We start from the raw sequence: 18,943 nt of genomic DNA, 5'->3' as shown, positions 1-18,943 counted from the left end.
AGCCCACTTCCAAAACAAAATCTTAACCCAGGTTCTCAAACTCGGTCCGCAAGGCACCCTAACGGTTCAGGTTTTAAGAAAACATTCTAGGTTTGAGCACAAATAACCTAATGAGTAGCTCAGCTCAATTCAAGCATGGACATCTTTAAAACCAGGACTGCTAGGGTGCCATGAGAACAGAGTTTGGGAACCCCTGACTTAAGCTAATTAGACCTGATCCAACCAAGAATTAGGACAATACTTACAACTCTTTGAGATTAATGTGAGAAAAGGCGTTCTCCTGCACAGACATAATCCCATTATTACTCAAGTCACTGCGAAGAGAAATAAACACATCTCACATTAAAAAATAAATACATTGCAAACAGAATTAAAGCACCTCTGAAAAGTCTATATAAAGTGTTTATTAAGTGAAGCAACCCCATTAACTATGCATTATAGAAACTGAAGTTTATTGGTGTCTGTAGTATGTATCTGAAATAACATTGAATCAAAGTGACCTTTTAACACTATATTATAGGGCGCATTATCACAATAATCAGTATTGTAAATACTTGTTGAAGAAAGTCACTAACATTGGTATAAGTGGTTAGAAGTGTTGAAACACCGCACTGGAACCTTAGAATAAATTTGACAGACCCTAGAACTGTCTATGTAATTAATGTACAGAGGGTAATACCATGTTTGCATGGATTCTTCCTCATGCTTCAGTTACCTCCCATCTTCTATAAAACATATGGATAGGAAATTTAGCTTCTGACTAAACAAGCACTTTGGTATTGTTGAGGCAGGGACTAAACATTGCGATCGTGCAGCTCTGTGTAATATATGCATGCATTATATGAATATGATACAACAGCAGCACTGGTGCATTCTCTTACGAAACAAATAATGGAAAGTTCTTTTATAATCTACATCTGTTTTTCATTATGCAAAATTTGTATGAGATATTTCTCCACTTAAAAATGTCAAAGTAAAACATTTTATATGGTGTTTTGCCAAATGCAATAAACCACCTACATTACCTTCCCATACAATAATATGTCATCATATAGTCAAATTGTCCCTCTTGAGCTAAACCAAAACTAAACACTGGCTTAAATCATTGTTGAGCTTGATGGACAATTTAGTTTAGAAGCATTTTGATAGTCACAAGTCACTTATTCTTTAAATGACAATTGCTGCTTTGACAGAGGCTGGCAAGAGAAAATATTTGAAAGGGCGTTCCCTGCAATAGTAAGCAGCAAATGATTGGTTATGAATGGTAAACAGGCAAATATTTGACGATTTTTATGCAGCTTTTTTTTTTTATTTGAAACAAATACACACCCTACAACTACAAACTGCATTGTATTCACATATATCAGCATGCTGAGATATAGTCGCAGTTTATCAACATTTTTGACATTTAGATGAGAATACAGTAATATTCTCATCTTTCTCATACATTTCTGTATTTTACCATTTCCAGTATCAATATGGTGACCAGGACGGACTGAGAATTGCAACACATTGTGTATGTATTTGAATAAAGCAATGTGTCTATGATTTCTATTCACATAACATACAAATACTTACAGGTGCTGAAGAGAATCCAGGCCAATGAAAGCTTTCTTTGTGATGGATTTAATCTTGTTCCCTTGCAAAATCCTAAAACAAAAGTGGTAACAAATCAGCTAATAAGGTCTCTGGTCTAAGTGATGATGTACTTCTCTATTATGCATACACCAAGGAAACTACAATATTTAAATTAGTAAAGACCCTTATTTAAAATTCCAATTAATCTTTCTTAATGAAGCAGTGCAGGGAATCCTAGGATATACCCAACATAGCCTAGTTTTAATACTTGCAATCAAGATCAAATTACTGTGCTTGGGGACCAATCCCAAAAAGTGTGGAAGGTTACAACAATACTAACCAAGTGTCACTAACAGATGCATTCTAAGCCTGTGACCTCCGTAAAGATGACCAGAGGACAATAATGTAGCAGCCAGCAAAAATGGAAATGATCAGTTCGATATCTTTAACATGTACCCATGTGCTCCCAAATTAAACAGTAAATACAATTAATTTTCTTCCCAACGAATGGCAGATCTTTATATTGCAAACAAAACAGTGGCTGAAGATCCATATTACAATATCACACTACCAGAAATTTATGTATTGAATACTTACAGTGTATGTAGCTTCAAGAGACCAGCAAATGCCTCATTGGAATCTTCAATAGCCCAAGAGATCTCATTGTTTCGAAGGTCCCTGTGATAGGCATTTGTTTTAGTAAATACTCAGTGTCAGGTCAGAAATAGAAATGGATTAACTATATGATTTTTTGGGAAAAAAATAAATCTAAAAGGTCTTAGATTTATGCAACATTTTATTGGTAAGTACATGGTATAATTGATATATGAATCAATTATGTTCCATTTGCAGTGATTTAATAAAGGCATTCATTTTATGTCCTGGCATCAGTAAGGTTAAGAGTATAAGTTAGTGCACAAAAAAAAAACTAAAAATAAAAATGAGTTGCAGGAGACAACCCAACTTCCTTGTCTGAAAGAGATCCCTGCTCATGCTTCGTTAAGCATCAGTGATTGGAGCCCTGTTAATCAGTGCCGCCCTCCTGCTTGTGAACATCTGATGACCCTGAACTGCATAGTCTGCCTGTCATCTGCTTACGCCTTTCCAAAGCTACAAAAAAAAAAGTCTTAATTAATGTATTCTTGTTCTCTTTCATGCGGCTCTAACTCCCCGAGATTGTTTTTAATTATTGCATTAGAAAGGTTGCACAAAGGTTAACAGAATATGAATGCATTCAAGGGTTTTCCTCAGCTAGAGTGGAAACAAAGAAAAAATCTTGGATTATTAATTGGGAACAAGCCGTTAGATTTCCACACGCTCACCACAGTGTGGGAATTGAGTGTGAACGAATATATATATATATATTTTTTTTATGGTTGAGGGTTTATTAGACTTAACAGCTGTCCATTTAGATATATAGACTTTACTGTCATGATTAAAAAGAAAAAGTACATTTATATTGAGAGTAAACCCATTACATAATTGTTTCTATCGTATGAATGTCCCTTTCTGTAGAAAGTAAAAAAAACACCAAGATCAATATTCTATTTTATGTAAGTTCCTTATATAAAAGCAGATCTTTCCCTATCGCATCACATTTCACCACAGAAACAAAAAAAATCAGAGCATATATAATGAGGCTATAAACACCAAATGTTACCAAATAAACAGACTTTGTAAATATCTAAATCACTTGGCTAACAAAACACAAAACATGACCGTCCCCAAATTGAACCTATAAAGCATTCATAAAGCACTCATTCAAAACATCTAGCAAATTAAACTATCCGACCACTATACCTTATGATTTTAATTGGGGTGTAGACAGAGATACTTTGTGATCTGCAACATGTAATAGTACTGCAGCTCATAAAGAACATCATAGAGGATAGGAGACAACCTTCTGCTCTTTAGTCACTCAAACCACCATGGTGCTAAAGAATTTGACAGATCTGCTCGTTAAGGTAGTTATGTTTCACTGCCTGCATTCCACGGGAACAGGAGAGTCTTTCAGCCAACACATATTTGTGACCTAAGCATTCATTTGCAGATGTTTGGTATGTTACAAGATATTTGCCTATGAAGACAGGTGTTACATACATTGCTAGAAACGAACATACACAGTTAATGTGCCATTATACAGACTTCATTTTAAAATACATAGTTTGTAGAGCTTATACCCAGTAAAAGGGTACATACTGTATATCACAACAGACAAGTAGGGGGGGAATTCAATTGTTTTTCTGCGCCCCATCTTCCATCCGAACGGATGGGGAAATACCGTACTTAATTTTTTCAGGTTTTCACACATGCCACTCCCAAATAGACTAGTTTTAGCTGCCTAAAACAGAAATCATGCATTTGCGCCAGTCGGCAGAAACAACTGAATAGCTCCGAAGGGCACGCAAAAAACCTGGGGTGTGCAAAAACAATTGGATTCTTCCCTCAGTATTTAACAAGTACATATGTTAAACATATGGTGCAAAATAATCTAGTAATAAAACTGACAGCCATTATAAATGGATAATAAAGGCCATAGCCTCAAGATGTTAACGGGGGACACGTTTAGTATCCAGACACAGGGGATGCCGGCATTTAGAATTCTGTCAGCATCTAGACGCCGGCATCCCGAAGGTAAGTAGTGAGGTTTGCGCGGGGGTTAGGCACTTGAGGGAGGGTTAGGGTGCAGGGAGGGGAAGGTTAGGTTTAGGCACTAGGGGGGAGGTTATGTTCAAGCACCGGGGAAGGAGGGTTAGGGTAGAGAGAGAGGGAGGGTTAGGATACCTACCGACAGATATTTGTAGCCTAACCCTGTCGGGATGCCAGCTTCGGGATTTTGACCGCCGGCATCCCGTACCCATACACTACTGCCAAGAGTTGTTAGTTAATTTTATCTAAAATGCATCATACATCAGATGTATTTGATGGTGCACTTCTAATAAAGCATCTGTATCTGTATGAGGCATCTATCTGCTCTCTGCCCTTCAACTGATTACTGGTTCCTAGCTTAATGTGGAATGAAAGTTTTCTTGTATGTATTTTTGCCATTTTCATTTGCAGAAGAGAGCTGCTTGCTTCTTCTGTTACCACTTATTTATTGTTACAATTTCCTGAAGGTAGAATTACCCAATGTCTTCTTTGTGGGTTCTGAATAAAAAGGACCACAGTGACAGGAGCTCCTTTTATTATAAGGTATATTTGATAGTATATTTAGATTTCAAGTATTTTTATAAGGGTTATCCACCTTGATATAGGTGAGTCCTATTAGGATTAAAGCACTATAAATACAATATTAGATTTTGCCACATTTAAAAATACATTGATTTTTCTTTCTGAAATACTTTATGGATTTTTAGCCTGGTCTTCATTTAGTTACAGTTGTTTATTTTCATTACCATTTGATGAAAAAGTTGGTCTCTGGATACAATTATATCAAATGCAGAGAGATAAGCAGAGCAGTCTGTACCCAGAGAAAAAAAGAAAAACTCAAGATATAAAAATATGACTAATGGAGCATACACACGGTCAGATTTGTCAGACTTGTCAGATTTGTCAGATGAACGACTGAACGATTGAACGATTTGAACGATTTTACCAAAGTTTTGAACGATTTGAACGATTTGAACGATTGAACGATTTTTGACTGCATTAAAATGAATGGAATCGTCCAAGTCTGACTGCAAACACATCAGATGTCAGAAATCGTTATCTGACCATCGGGAACGCGCATCGTTGATCGTCCATCGTTCAGGCATGTCAGATATGAACGATTTTCCTTCAGATATGAACGACTGAACGATTTTTAAATCGTTATCGTTCATATCTGAAGGAAAAATCTGATCGTGTGTACGCACCATAACACAGAACCAGACCTGATCCTAAAAGGGCCTATCCATTAGCAGACAAATTTGAACGATGAACGATTTATCGTTCAGTCGTTCAATTTATCTGCTAATGGATAGGCTCTGAACGATAAAATTGCGCACTCCCGCGGCGGACAAATTTGGTCTTTTGTCTCTCCAACATGTTGGTCAATTATCGTTTATCGCTGACAGATATTAGAAATATCTGTCGTGGTAAACGAAGAATGATTTTTTTAATGAAAATGAATAGAAACAAAAAAAAAAAAGTCCACTCCCAGAATGATGTCATGCAATATCGTACGCAAAAATCTGTCATGTACATGACATATCTGTCACAGCAGCCCCAGGAATTTTCAAGGGATAAATCTTTTGTCTTTCATCTTACAGAAAGATCTGCTAATGGATAGACCCCTTTAAGCAGCTGAAAACAAAGTTGCAGAAGTTGCTACACTGCTCTAATTAGAATATTGCTGTGTGTACCAACGGTAGTACTAAATGAACCTCTTCAATAGAGGGATTGGATACCAATGTGTGGCAGAAAAAGTAAGTTACACCAAGTCTGATGAAAAATAAGGCACTTTTTTTAACCAAGGAGGATAACAGAAACATAAACCAAACAAATAGTAAAAGATTAAAAGTAGCAGTCTTTCAACAGGCAAAATCAACCTGGTTTTGCGTATTAAAAGACTGCTACTTTTAAACATGGGACAGTCTCACACAGGGCTCGCCGATGTTTCAAAGCCGCAGCCTATTACATTTACTCCATGATCTTATAGATGTCCAGAAAGCCCCAACACTCCCACGGTTGATGAAAGTTGGGGACTGTGGGTGCAGGCCTGTCATTGGCTGTGGCACTTGAATATGGGCCAGATTTGGCAGAAATATGAGAAGGGATGTTTAACCAGATCCCCAAATTGGAGGTCTAAAATGTGGTTTGCATGAATATACCTAAGGAAATAAGATCTCTAATTCAGGAACAAAAGGGACAGGATAAGGTAGTGGAGCTATGAAAATGTTTGCAGATGTGTTTTTAACCAATTGGTGGAGTTTGTTTTTTTTAGTTCCAATGTCCTGTCAGAAATCTAAAGAAAAAAACAAATAAAGTGATGGGTAAACAGGTTGGCACACATTGGAAAGCTGAAGGATGAGGGATATACATGTGCAATTGAGTATATCAGATGAAAGACATAGCAATACAACAGTTGCACATGTATTTTTGTGGTCTTAAACCTTTAAAAAACAAAGATGGCAAATCATTAAGGAATGATTCGCAGCAAATTGGGTCCTACAAATTGAAATTGCAAGTCAAAAAATTTGATTAATTTCCAATATCGAAAATGTATGTAGAGGTCTTTTATTCATGGTAAAGGGCTTCTTGTATTTCCAAATGGGAGTTGTCTGAGTATTTTACCAACTTTTTAAGAACTTGTATTTGCCCAAAAAACACTTGCTTGCTATAATTTTCCAATGTTAATAAAAATGGTAAAAATCAACCACCTAACACTTTTTAAAGCCTCCAATAATTTGCTCAAGCCCACTAAAAACATTCTATACTGTTTTGATGTCTTATTTACCATTTTTTGGGGGGTCCAGGATAATTTCCCCACTTTCCTTCACTTCATCTAAGTAGTGCACCGTAGAATCAGTGTCAGTCATAGACTATATACCGCGAATGGCCGTTTACAGCTGAATTTAATAAATCAATGGTGCAACTCATTAAATTACCCGTGAGATGTGTGATTTTTAAAACATACACACACTTGCAAAATCGATTCCAATTGAATTGACCCTTAAATGGCCATATAAGTCTACAATGCCTCTGCTACATCATTTTAAAGAGATCCGATTGTTTGAGACAACTTTTAAAATAAACTGTTGCATACAGGCAACAGAAGTGGTTCAACCATTAAGAATAGGAAATGGGTTAGCAGGACAGCAATGAAAGAATGCTTCAGATCACATAGAATTCACATGGACCGTGGTAATATACTGAATAGTTTCCAAATCCTTTTCAATCTATGGAAATTAGCCTCAGGTTCTGACTGCATCTTGCACGTCTTATGTTTCCTTCCCACAAAATAAAATTATGAAATATATTGTTTATACAATTTACATTCCATAAAATTCAGGATCAAACTTACACTTAGGAGGGTTCCGTTAAATAAATATGAAATGGCTGACAATTTGTATGGACAATACATATAGAATTACATGTTTAAACTTCCAGAACATCTTCTTAAAAGTGATGAGTGTACAGTGACTCATGGCACATTCCTCACATATCATCACAGCAAAAACTTCAACTCTGCAGTACGCTCGCCCACATCCATTAGTTCATGCATGGCAAGCGCTTTAGCCCTGGAGCACATTGGCATATAGCACAGTGGTTTTAAAAGGGAAAATACAATTTCTACAACAGGATTTTAATCTCTGTTTTACTCAATACTTCGTTAAAAATAAAGGCTCAGGAAGTTTTGCATTGTGAACTACCTTCTTTTACAGAATATGTTTTAATATGGAAGCTGCCACACTGCTAAGATCCCCTACAGATAGCAAGTGTGGCCAGTTAGGACTGCAAATGATTGTTTAGTTGCTATTGCAAATCCCTATACAGCAAACCTCTCAAGGTTGATACAACCAATGTTTTAAATGAAGAGCAGATAAAATAAGTAGTAAACTTTAAGTTAAAATTAAAAAAACATTTAAAATGTTTATTTTCTGAACACTATCTAGCCTCCCATCCCAAAATGGGCACTCAGGAGCACAAACCAACCAGATTTACCTTACAAAAAAAAACTATTTTGTGATTGGTAGAGTAAATGCAATAAAGATGAATATCCAACCAGATTATTATAGTTATTCAAAACACTACCAATATGTGTCTTAAAATGATCGCTAGCCAAAGCCTAGAGTCATAAAGGCATATCTAGAAAAACAAATCACAGATTGAGACCTGCCACCTCCTATATTTCAAAACTATGTTTATACCACTTAACTGAAACAGATCTCCCCACACTCCAAACACAGTCATAATATTTCAGTACTTATTTAAGATGCCTCTTTACAAAGAAATGGTCTAAATTTCCTACCACGAATGCCAAGGCTCTGCAATCCAGTCTCATCCTATATGGAACCAGTTATTTACCCAGACACCTTGGGATAAAATAAATGGTCAAGTAAAACTTGTAGATTCATCTACAACCTGTAAACCCAATTTGATGTCTGAAATCTATTTTCTTTATTATGAAAAAAAATTACATCGGGAACGAGTTAGGGGAGTTATCTATTTTCTGTAAACATTTTGGGAATTTTCAAAATTTGTCAAAATAGTGGGAACATCCTAAAATGTGTCTGGAATAACAAGTCACTAAAGTCTGAATTCCTACTGACCCACTTGTATACATCCTAATCAAATCATTGAAATATTTGCTCGGACTAAAGGATAGGTTGCCACAGCATATGTGCAATCCAGATATATTCTTATTTGCTAGAGATTTGAACCCCCCCCCACAAGGAATGTAATTTTATTTGTGTGGACTCTTCTATGGAATACATTTATGGCATGTTGAATAACATCACAACATACCAAAAAGTGTTTAAGACAAAGGGCCTGATTCATTACCGTTCACAACTGCGAATGCAATAGCGATTACGCATGAATTTCAACTGCGAATTCATTGTGATCGCTATGCCACCACAGCACTACACAAGGACGCCCACTTTACCTTACAAACATCCGTAATGCTCAGCAAGACTCTGCGAAACCATCGGTACAATCGAGTACCATCGCAGCCTCACACACACACTTGCACTAGCTCTGACCTTACTCAGAAATTGCTAACTTCATCGCACGCTATGAGGTCTCAGGCTGCGTAAGGCTTTGCAGTGAATAATTTATGCACGCCTCTACAATGGCGTTCAAGCGCACTGGCACTCCTGCGTTTCTTAAACCTCCCCCCACCCTGTCACCACCCAGAAACGGCACATCCTGTCAATCACTGAGATAGGTCTGCGTAGTCACAGAGATCGCAGTCCCGATCGCAGTGGCCGGTTCGCGCACTGCGATACATAAGCATGTGCAGTACGCAACAATCGGCCGATTGTGTGCGTATTAGCAACTGTGATACTAGCTGAACCTGGCAGACAGTGCAGTCTTATTCTTGCAGGATTTGAAAATATAAACCTCTTCCACATAGAATCATTGTATTTGAAGTTAATAATGAAATACGAGGGTAACCACTAAATCGCAAAGGCCTACCACAAACTGTTGCAATATCTCATGTTAAACTAAATTAAGAAAATCTGCACAATATATATAGTTCCAATTAGGACTACTGGAACCTATAATTCCTGCTTGGGTTTAAGTTTAATCTTGAGAAACAGAAAATCTGATGTGGGAATTTAGTTAAAATTGTAGCTTAGACTACACAAAATAGAAGAAAATGTTTAATCCACTTACAATGTCACAAGGTTTGCGAGTCCCTTAAAAACACCTTCAGCCACATGATTTATCCGGTTATCACCAAGGTTCAATTTTTCCAGCGAGGTCAGCCCAACAAATGCAAATTCATCCAAACGGTTCAGTTGGTTGTCAGACAAGTCTCTGGGAGAAGAAAAATATGCAGAATGTCAGCCAGGCAGAACAAATCATGGCACAATTTTTTTAAATTGCATCCACTGCTTATGCAAAGAAAAGGAAAATAATGTTTCAGTTGCAGCACGAACCTAAACACCAGCACCAAATGATGTATAAGAGTATAATGGGATTTTTCTTTTTACACTAACATTAGAGGATAGTTCCACTTCACCTTACTTTACAAAGTGAAATCGCTCTAATGAAATAGGACCCTGTTAAAAGTTATGATTCCATGCAGAAGCAGTTTACCATACGCATTACGTTGACCCATGTTGCCAAGAGCAACTACAATTAGGGAACAAGGCAATTTGAATTGTTGTGCCCTCTGTTAAACATGGTAGAGTAATGTGGGCCATACATCTACGGGCGAAGTTCCATGTTCTGCCAAAGCAGATCATCGATGATTGGCGATCCGTCGGGTAATCAGCAAAATACAAATGTAAAAATCCCAAGTCGACGATTCCGATCATTTTTATGTCAGAATCGTCGGTATCAGGATTACCCAATGCGCTGGGTTCCACTGATGTCCTGAAATTGGCAGAATGGGAAATTGTAACAATAGCTGCCAGATGTATGGGCCCCATAATTGACAGCGCCAGATTTCAATCAAGTGACCCTGCTGTGGAAAGCGCTGTAGCAAATTTAAACTGTCCTGATCTACCTACTGCTGCTACTAGCAAAGAAAAAAATCCATTAACCACCATCACTGTCGGTAATATACACAATCGAGCAAATCGACAACTGAACCGTGACCTTAAAGTACAACAAAATGACCAGTCGTAAAAACAGATACACACAGATGGTCATAAGAGTTGGTAAAAAAAAAAAGTTGGGATCGGAGCCTAAGGTCATGAAGCACTGTATACAGAAATATATGACAATACTGAAATAAGCTATATAAAGACACAATGGTCCAGAGACAGGAGATAACAAAATTAATAAATAATTTCTGTATTAAGATCGAATGAGCAGAAACCTAAAATGCAGTCAGGCAGGACAGAGAAGCAACCCTTAAGGTGCCCACACACAGCGATTTTTTTCCCGATCTGGCCGATTCCGACACATTGGAACGACAGATCGAGTTAAAAAATGCCCAAATCGTGAGTCCCCACTCACGATCACAATGAGATGCGCGCCCCCGCAGGTCGCACATCGCATCTTCAGGTCTGCCGTGCAGTACGGCAAATCTGACAATCTAGGACGCAATGCACCATAAAAAAGTCTGGCTGCAGGAGATCGTATGAAAATTGGACAGCCGATTGTGTGCTGATCGTGTGCTGAGCTGCCGGGGAGAATTTCAAGGGAAGTCGGACACATCGTCGGATCATACGTATATCGGAATGTGTGTGGGCACCCTTAGAGCAAACATACTATATATAAAAAAAAAAAAATGTACACAATTCAAAGACATATCATGCACTGATGTGCAACAAAAACCATTATTATATCTAATCCACTATGTGCTAGTGACAAGCTATAACCTCATGTGTGCCAGGCCAGTACATCTTAATATTGCATTCCTGGTTCTTCTGTGTTGGTTCAGACTACTTTTGAAGGAAGTTTTCAAAGGCCTGGTTACAGGAATTTTAGTTTAACAAACCATTGTTCTAAATTTTATGCATTTACAATATTGTGTGTGCTGTTTTAAGTACATTTAGTGTTTCAGTGCTCTCAATGGTCAGTATTTCCTACAGTGACCTATCATGTAGAGTCACACGAACTAGAATGGTTAGAGGAAAGGATTACTACTCCAGTCTTCTATAAAATCACTAGTGTCCAATTTAGAGAAGGAAAAGTCTAATTGCTTACAGGAACGATAGCTAGCTCGCAGGTTTCCAATGGCTTTTATAAACACTGTGTGGCATTGACACTGTTCATAAAGTCAACTGTTTTAACCATATCTAGGAGGTGACCAAGTATGTTTAAGACAAATGGTAATGCACAGTAATCTTGTTGGACTGATTAATATATAAGGAAAAAAAGGTAATGGTTATATTCTAGCCTAAATAACCATACAGGTCACACAATACAGAGATGAACCATATTCGTAGTTTGTTGCATAAATAAAATAGTGATGCAGATATCTTATCTACCTGCTATAACAGGGATTCTCAAGAAAAACAATGGAGAGGGCAAAAACGAAGCAAGAGAGACCATATGAAGTCAGCCGTAATTCACGTTCATGCTTGTTTATTCTGACATGTTTATAACAATAATTAAAAGAAAAGTACCACAATAAAATTACTTATATAGTATTTATACAATACATAATAAGACATAAAAACATTATTGGTGTTCTAATAAAGAGTTAAAGATGTTACCACTTTTGGACAACATCTGAAATACAACTAGGCAAAAGATATAAAGCAAATTGCCCCTTTACAGAAAACTGCCTAAAATTGAAAGCCAGCTTACACAGATGTAATGTTGGCGTCAGGCAAGATAAATATACTACAATTAATATTTTCCTGTGCTGTAATGTAAACAACAAAAAACCCCACTAATTTTGCTGTAATGAAATGTGGCTACTTTTTAGTGGTTGGTTTTCAGTTAAGGCTTGTATGCCTATTTTTCTCTTCCTAACCATTACACTCCAAACACATAATAGTTAAAATACGTAATAGTTAAATTCAGGGGGTCTGGAGCATTGACAAAAGTTCAAAAGAACAAACAAACATGGTGGTCCTGGAAGTAAATGTCTGAATGTCAATTGGTCAGCAATGTGAAAGAATCTGGGAAGCCCATCTTGAATGATCACCCAGTGGAGCTATTAAACGTATGCTGTTTATCACATTAATGATGGAATGGCACCCAGATGCAGAAAAGAAACACCCAGAGCTGGAATCTTGCACAATGTCCCACAAATACACATGCTAAGCGGAATGCACTTGAACACTTACAGATCCAAGAGATTCTGGCAAAACTCCCATGCATCTTGACTGATCTTTTGCACTGCATTTTGGTTCATGTAAAGTTGTTGCAGAGACCGTAAGCCATACAGCCAGCCTTTGTTAATGTCTGTGACATTATTATATTCTAACTCACTGTAGGAGAGAAAAACAGAAATATAAAAACAAAAGCTACAAGAAAAAAACGTGGATCAATGGAAAAGCAAACCTCTTATGAAAAAAATATCTACTAATAAAAGGCTAAATAATGATGAAAACTAGAGTAATAGCAATTATGTGTTGCAAAGGTTATACTAGACTTGTCTGCCGGGTCTGCCTTAAGGGCATGTAGAAAAAAAAAAATGAGCGTTATGGTAGACTTACCATTGATAACTTTTCTTCGAGGTCCATAGGGTCCACAGGGATACCATGGGGATAATGTGGTGGGAGTGATCCAGGCACCAAACAGTTAAAGCTTTCAGCTCCCAAGATGCCTCCTCCACATATATCCCGCCTCTGGCCACAGTTATTCAATTTTGTAACCAAGCCCAAGGCAAGAGAAGGAAAGAGGAGAAGGAAGAACAATCATACACCAAAACACTCTCAAACAAGATGAGGGAATCCGTGACAAAAGAAAAATTACCCAATGCAACCAGGTGCGTCAGGGTGGGTGCCCTGTGGACCCTATGGATGTTGAAGAAAGTTATCAATGGTAAGTCTACCATAACTCTTATGGTGCATACACATGTAGCGATAAAAATGCACGATTTGAATGATGTTATCGTTTAAATTGTTAATTTTTAAACTCACCGACGACCAACGATGCACGGCCACGTATGGACGATAGCAATATTGTCAATCGGCCGTGCATGCAGGTCACCTTGCTCAATATTGAGCAAGTTAATATAGGGACCCGCGATCGTTGATCACAGGTCGCTATAGTAGTCGGTGAGTAGGTGGTGTGCTGGATGATCGATATCGATCATCCAGCACACCAGGGAGATTGCAGCACAATCAGCCAGCAATACTGTATCGCTGGCTGATCGCTACGTGTGTACGCACCATTATTTTCTTCTTCCGGTTCCACAGGGATACCATCGTGATGTCCTAAAGCAGTTCCCCTAAGTGTGGGGACGCTCCTGAGCAGAAAGGAGTACTCGTCGCCCAAAGGAAGCATCCCGAGAGGCAAAAGTGTTAAAGGCTTAGAACCTGAGAAAAGTGTGAACAGAAGACCACGTGGCTGCCTTGCACAATTGCTCAGAAGAGGCACCACGACTAAACACCCAAGATGGCCCTACAGACTGAGTAGAATGTGCTGTCACTGTGTTTGGAACAGAGAGATCAGCCTGTGTATATACCTGAGAGATAGTTATACATAACCATCTAGCGAGAGTCTGTTTGTTAGCCGCCCATCCTCGTTTGTGAAAACCATATAACACAAAAAGAGCATCTGATATTCCAAGAGAGTTTGCACGCTCTCTATATATATATACATATATAACGCTGATCTCTTGGAGTCGTGAGTCTCATTTATTTTTCAAGTCCTGAGAGTGCCGCTGTTTTTCCACATATATATATATATATATATATATATATATATATACATACATACATACATACATACACATATACACATATATCTATCTAATATCTCTCTATCTAATTATATATATTATTTCTGAAATCCGAACCCCCCCGATCCGAGTCAGGCTCGACTTTTCCCGCCTGACTCGGATCTGAAATCGAGGCAAAACGTCATCATCCCGCCTTCCGAGTCTCGCGGGTTTTGGATCCTATATAAGGTACCCGCGTCGGCGCCATTTTCTCACTCGGCTGTGGACAGTGAAGAGGGAGGGTGGGAGTTAGGGCTGGCTGGGCTGTGTAGTGTAGTGTAGTGCAGAGTAGTGTTGTGCTGTGCTGTGCTGCTGTTGTCCATTACTTCAAAGTCCATAGGGGCTGGCTGTGTTGTGCTGTGCTGCTGTTGTTAATAGGGGCTGTGTCCACTACTTCAAAGTCCATAGGGGCTGGCTGGACTGTGTTGTGCAGTCAGTTCTCCATAGGGGCTGTGTCCACTCCAAAGTCCTGTGCAGTGTCCCAGTCCTAAAGGGGTGCTGTAGTGTTGTCCAGGGGGTGCTCTGTCCATCAGGGGTGCTCCCCCCAAGTGCTAAAAAAATAATATTTTTTCTGTGTTTGTGAATTGTGTGCGCAGTAGCCACACGTGCATCAACAAAGTAGTGCCAAGCGTGCGCCTGTGTCATAAGTAAAGGGCCGGCTGGCTTGACCGTTAAAGGGTGCTGTAACCCCCAAAGTACACTCCAACCCAAATAACAAAATATTTTTTCTGTGTTTGTGAATTGTGTGCGCAGTAGCCGCACGTGCATCAACAAAGTAGTGCCAAGCGTGCGCCTGTGTCATAAGTAAAGGGCCGGCTGGCTTGACCGTTAAAGGGTGCTGTAACCCCCAAAGTATACTCCAAACCAAATAACAAAATATTTTTTCTGTGTTTGTGAATTGTGTGCGCAGTAGCCGCACGTGCATCAACAAAGGAGCAGCGCCAAGCGTGCGCCTGTGTCCCATAAGTAAAGAGCCGGCTGGCTCATTTCTTAAAGGGTGGTGTAACCCACAAGGTGCACTACTCTCCAGCAAAAATAAAATATTTTCTGTGTTTAGCCGCACGTATATATCAAATCGATATAACATAAATGGAGGACCAAACTTTCTCCGATAAAAATAAAATAGAGAAAGATCAAGAACCACTTCCTCCTAGTGCTGAAGCTGCTGCCACTAGTCATGACATAGACGATAACATGCCATCAACGTCGTCTGCCAAGGCCGATGCCCAATGTCATAGTAGAGGGCACATACAATCCCAAATGACAAAGTTCAGGAAAATGACCTTGAAAAAAACATTTAAATCATCTGAAGAGAAACGTAAACTTGCCAATATGCCATTTACGACACGGAGTGGCAAGGAACGGCTAAGATCGATCCCTAGTATGTTCATGACTAGTGGTTCAGCTTCACATGACGATGGAAGCCCTCCTCCCACTAAAAAAAATCAAAAGAGTTAAGCTGGCAAAAGCACAGCGAAGAACTGTGCTTTCTAAGAAGATATCACAAATCCCCAAGGAGAGTCCAAGTGTGGTGGTGGTTGCGATGCCTGACCTTCCCAGCACTGGACGGGAAGAGGTGGCTCTTTCCACCATTTGCACACCCCCTGCAAGTGCTGAAAGGAGCACCCACAGTCCACTTGCTGATATGCAAATTGAAGATGTCACTGTTGAAGTACAACAGGATGAGGATACTGGTGTAGCTGGCGCTGAGGAGGAAGTTGGCGAGGAGGATTCTGATGGTGATGTGGTTTGTTTAAATCAGGCTCCGGGGGAGACAGTTGTTGTCCGTGGGATGAAAAAGCCCATCACGGTCATGCCTGGGCAGAAGACCAAACATTCCACCTCTTTGGTCTGGCAATATTTCTATCCAAATCCGGACAACAACTGTCTTGCCATATGTACCATATGTAAAGGTGGAATAAGTAGGGGTAGGGACGTTAACCACCTAGGAACATCCTCCCTTATACGGCACCTGCAGCGTGTTCATAATAAGTTACTGTCAAGTTCAGAAACTTTGGCTAAGACCGTAAGCAGTCCAGGGACACCTAAATCCCGTTGTGCTGTTGTATCCAAGCGCCTGCAAACCACACCGTCAACTCCCTCCTCGTCAATTTCCTCCTTAGTCAGGATCGGAAGTAGTCCTGCAGGCCATGTCACTGGCATGACTGACTCTCCTATTCCGGGATTCCTCCGGAGGATCCTGCATTGCTACGCCTCCTGCTGCCGCTGCTGGGAGTCGTTCATCATCCCAGAGAGGAAGTAGGAACACCACTACTTTTACTAAACAATTGACCCTCCAACAGTCCTTAGCGAGGAGGATGAAGTACGACAGCAGTCATCCTGAAGCAAAAGGTATAACTGAGGCCTTGACTGCTATGTTGGTGTTAGACGTGCGTCCGGTATCCGCCATTAGTGCAGTGGGATTTAGACAATTGATGGAGGTAGTGTGTCCCCGGTTCCAAATCCCGTCTAGATTCCACTTCACTAGGCAGGCGATACCGAGACTGTACAGAAACGTCAGAAAAAGTGTCCTCAGTGTCCTGAAAAATGCCGTTGTACCCAATGTCCACTTAACCACGGACATGTGGACAAGTGGAACAGGGCAGACTAAGGACTATATGACTGTGACAGCCCACTGGGTAGATGTATCACCTTACGCAGCAACAGCAGCAGCGTCACCAGTAGCAGCATCTCAGAAACGCCAGCTCGTTCCAAGGCAGGCTACGCTGTGTATCACCGGTTTCAGTAAGAGGCACACCGCCGACAACCTCTTAGAGAAACTGAGGGAAATCATCGCCCAGTGGCTTACCCCACTTAGACTCTCCTGGGGATTTGTGATATCTGACAACGCCACCAATATTGTGCGGGCATTACATCTGGGCAAATTCCAGCATGTCCCATGTTTTGCTCACACAATAAACTTGGTGGTGCAGAATTTTCTGAAAAGCGACAGGGGCGTGCAGGAGACGCTTTGGGTGGCCCGAAAAATTTCTGGCCACTTTCGCCATTCAGCGACTGCATGCCGAAGACTGGAGCGCCAGCAAACACTCTTGAACCTGCCCCGCCATCACCTGAAGCAAGAGGTTGTGACGCGGTGGAACTCAACCCTCTATATGCTTCAGAGGATGGAGGAGCAGCAAAAGGCCATACAAGCCTATACATCCACCTATGACATAGGCAAAGGAGGGGGTATGCACCTGACTCAAGTGCAGTGGAGAATGATTTCTGTGTTGTGCAAGGTTCTCCAGCCCTTCGAACTTGCCACACGTGAAGTCAGTTCAGACACTGCCAGCTTGAGTCAGGTCATTCCTCTCATCAGGCTTTTGCAGAAGCAGCTGGAGAAAGTGAAGGAGGAGCTAAGACGGAGCGATTCCGCTCGGCATGTGGGACTTGTGGATGAAGCCCTTCATTCGCTTTGCCAGGATTCCAGGGTGGTCAATCTGTTGAAATCAGACCACTACATTTTGGCCACCGTGCTCGATCCTAGGTTTAAAGCCTATGTGGTGTCTCTCTTTCCGGCCGACACAAGCCTGCAGAGGTGCAAAGACCTGCTGGTGAACACACTGTCAGCTGAAGCGGAACGTGACACGTCAACAGCTCCTTCTTCATTTTCTCCCGCAACTGGGGCTGCCAGGAAAAAACTTAGCTATCCTAAGCAACCCGCTGGCGGTGATGCAGGGCAGGCAGGACCAAGTTTGGACATCTGGTCCGGACTGAAGGACCTGGCAACAATTTCTGACATGTCTACTGTCACTGCATATGATACTGTCACCATTGACAGAATGGTGGAGGATTACATCGGTGGCAGCATCCAAGTAGGCATGTCAGACAGTCCATACCTGTACTGGCAGGAAAAAGAGGCAATTTGGAGGCCCCTGTACAAACTGGCTCTATTTTACCTGAGTTGCCCCCCCTCCAGTGTGTACTCCGAAAGAGTGTTTAGTGCAGCCGGGAACCTTGTCAGCGAAAGGCGTAGGAGGTTGCTTCCACAGAATGTGGAGAAGATGATGTTCATCAAAATGAATTATCAGCTCTTCCAGGGAGACCAGCCTCCAGAACGTACAGAGGGACCTGTGGTGGTGGATTCTAGTGGGGACGAGTTAATACTCTGTGAGGATGAGGATGTACACACTGAAGAGGGTGAGGAATCGGTGGATGAGGAGGATGAGGATGACATCTTGCCTCCGTAGAGCCAGTTTGTGCAGGGACAGATTAATTGCCAGCTTGTTTTGTGGGGGCCCAAACGAACCAATCATTTCAGCCACAGTCGTGTGGCTGAAATGATTGGTTTGTTAAAGTGTGCATGTCCTGTTTATACAACATAAGGGTGGGTGGGAGGGCCCAAGGACAATTCCATCTTGCACC

The 18,943-nt window shown here is 40.4% G+C and overlaps 1 protein-coding gene across 2 annotated transcripts in view; it reads right to left on the bottom strand.

Moving 5' to 3' along the window:
• Positions 1-18,943, bottom strand: part of LRIG2 (leucine rich repeats and immunoglobulin like domains 2) — a 112,487-nt gene that overhangs the window by 29,637 nt on the left and 63,907 nt on the right. For both annotated transcript variants that reach the window (XM_088454428.1, XM_088454429.1), the window contains exons 7-11: positions 12,978-13,121; positions 9,901-10,044; positions 2,176-2,256; positions 1,579-1,650; positions 246-314 (exon numbers count right to left, since the gene is read on the bottom strand). In XM_088454428.1, coding sequence (XP_088310554.1) covers positions 246-314; positions 1,579-1,650; positions 2,176-2,256; positions 9,901-10,044; positions 12,978-13,121 — 510 coding nt within the window. The remainder of the gene's footprint in view (positions 1-245; positions 315-1,578; positions 1,651-2,175; positions 2,257-9,900; positions 10,045-12,977; positions 13,122-18,943) is intronic.

Source organism: Taudactylus pleione, unplaced genomic scaffold, assembly GCF_031769625.1.
Source record: "Taudactylus pleione unplaced genomic scaffold, aTauple2 ptg000615l, whole genome shotgun sequence".
In the NCBI taxonomy this organism is placed as follows: domain Eukaryota; kingdom Metazoa; phylum Chordata; class Amphibia; order Anura; family Myobatrachidae; genus Taudactylus; species Taudactylus pleione.
Note: the sequence above shows the minus strand (reverse complement) of the source record. Positions and strands in the feature narration are given on the sequence as shown.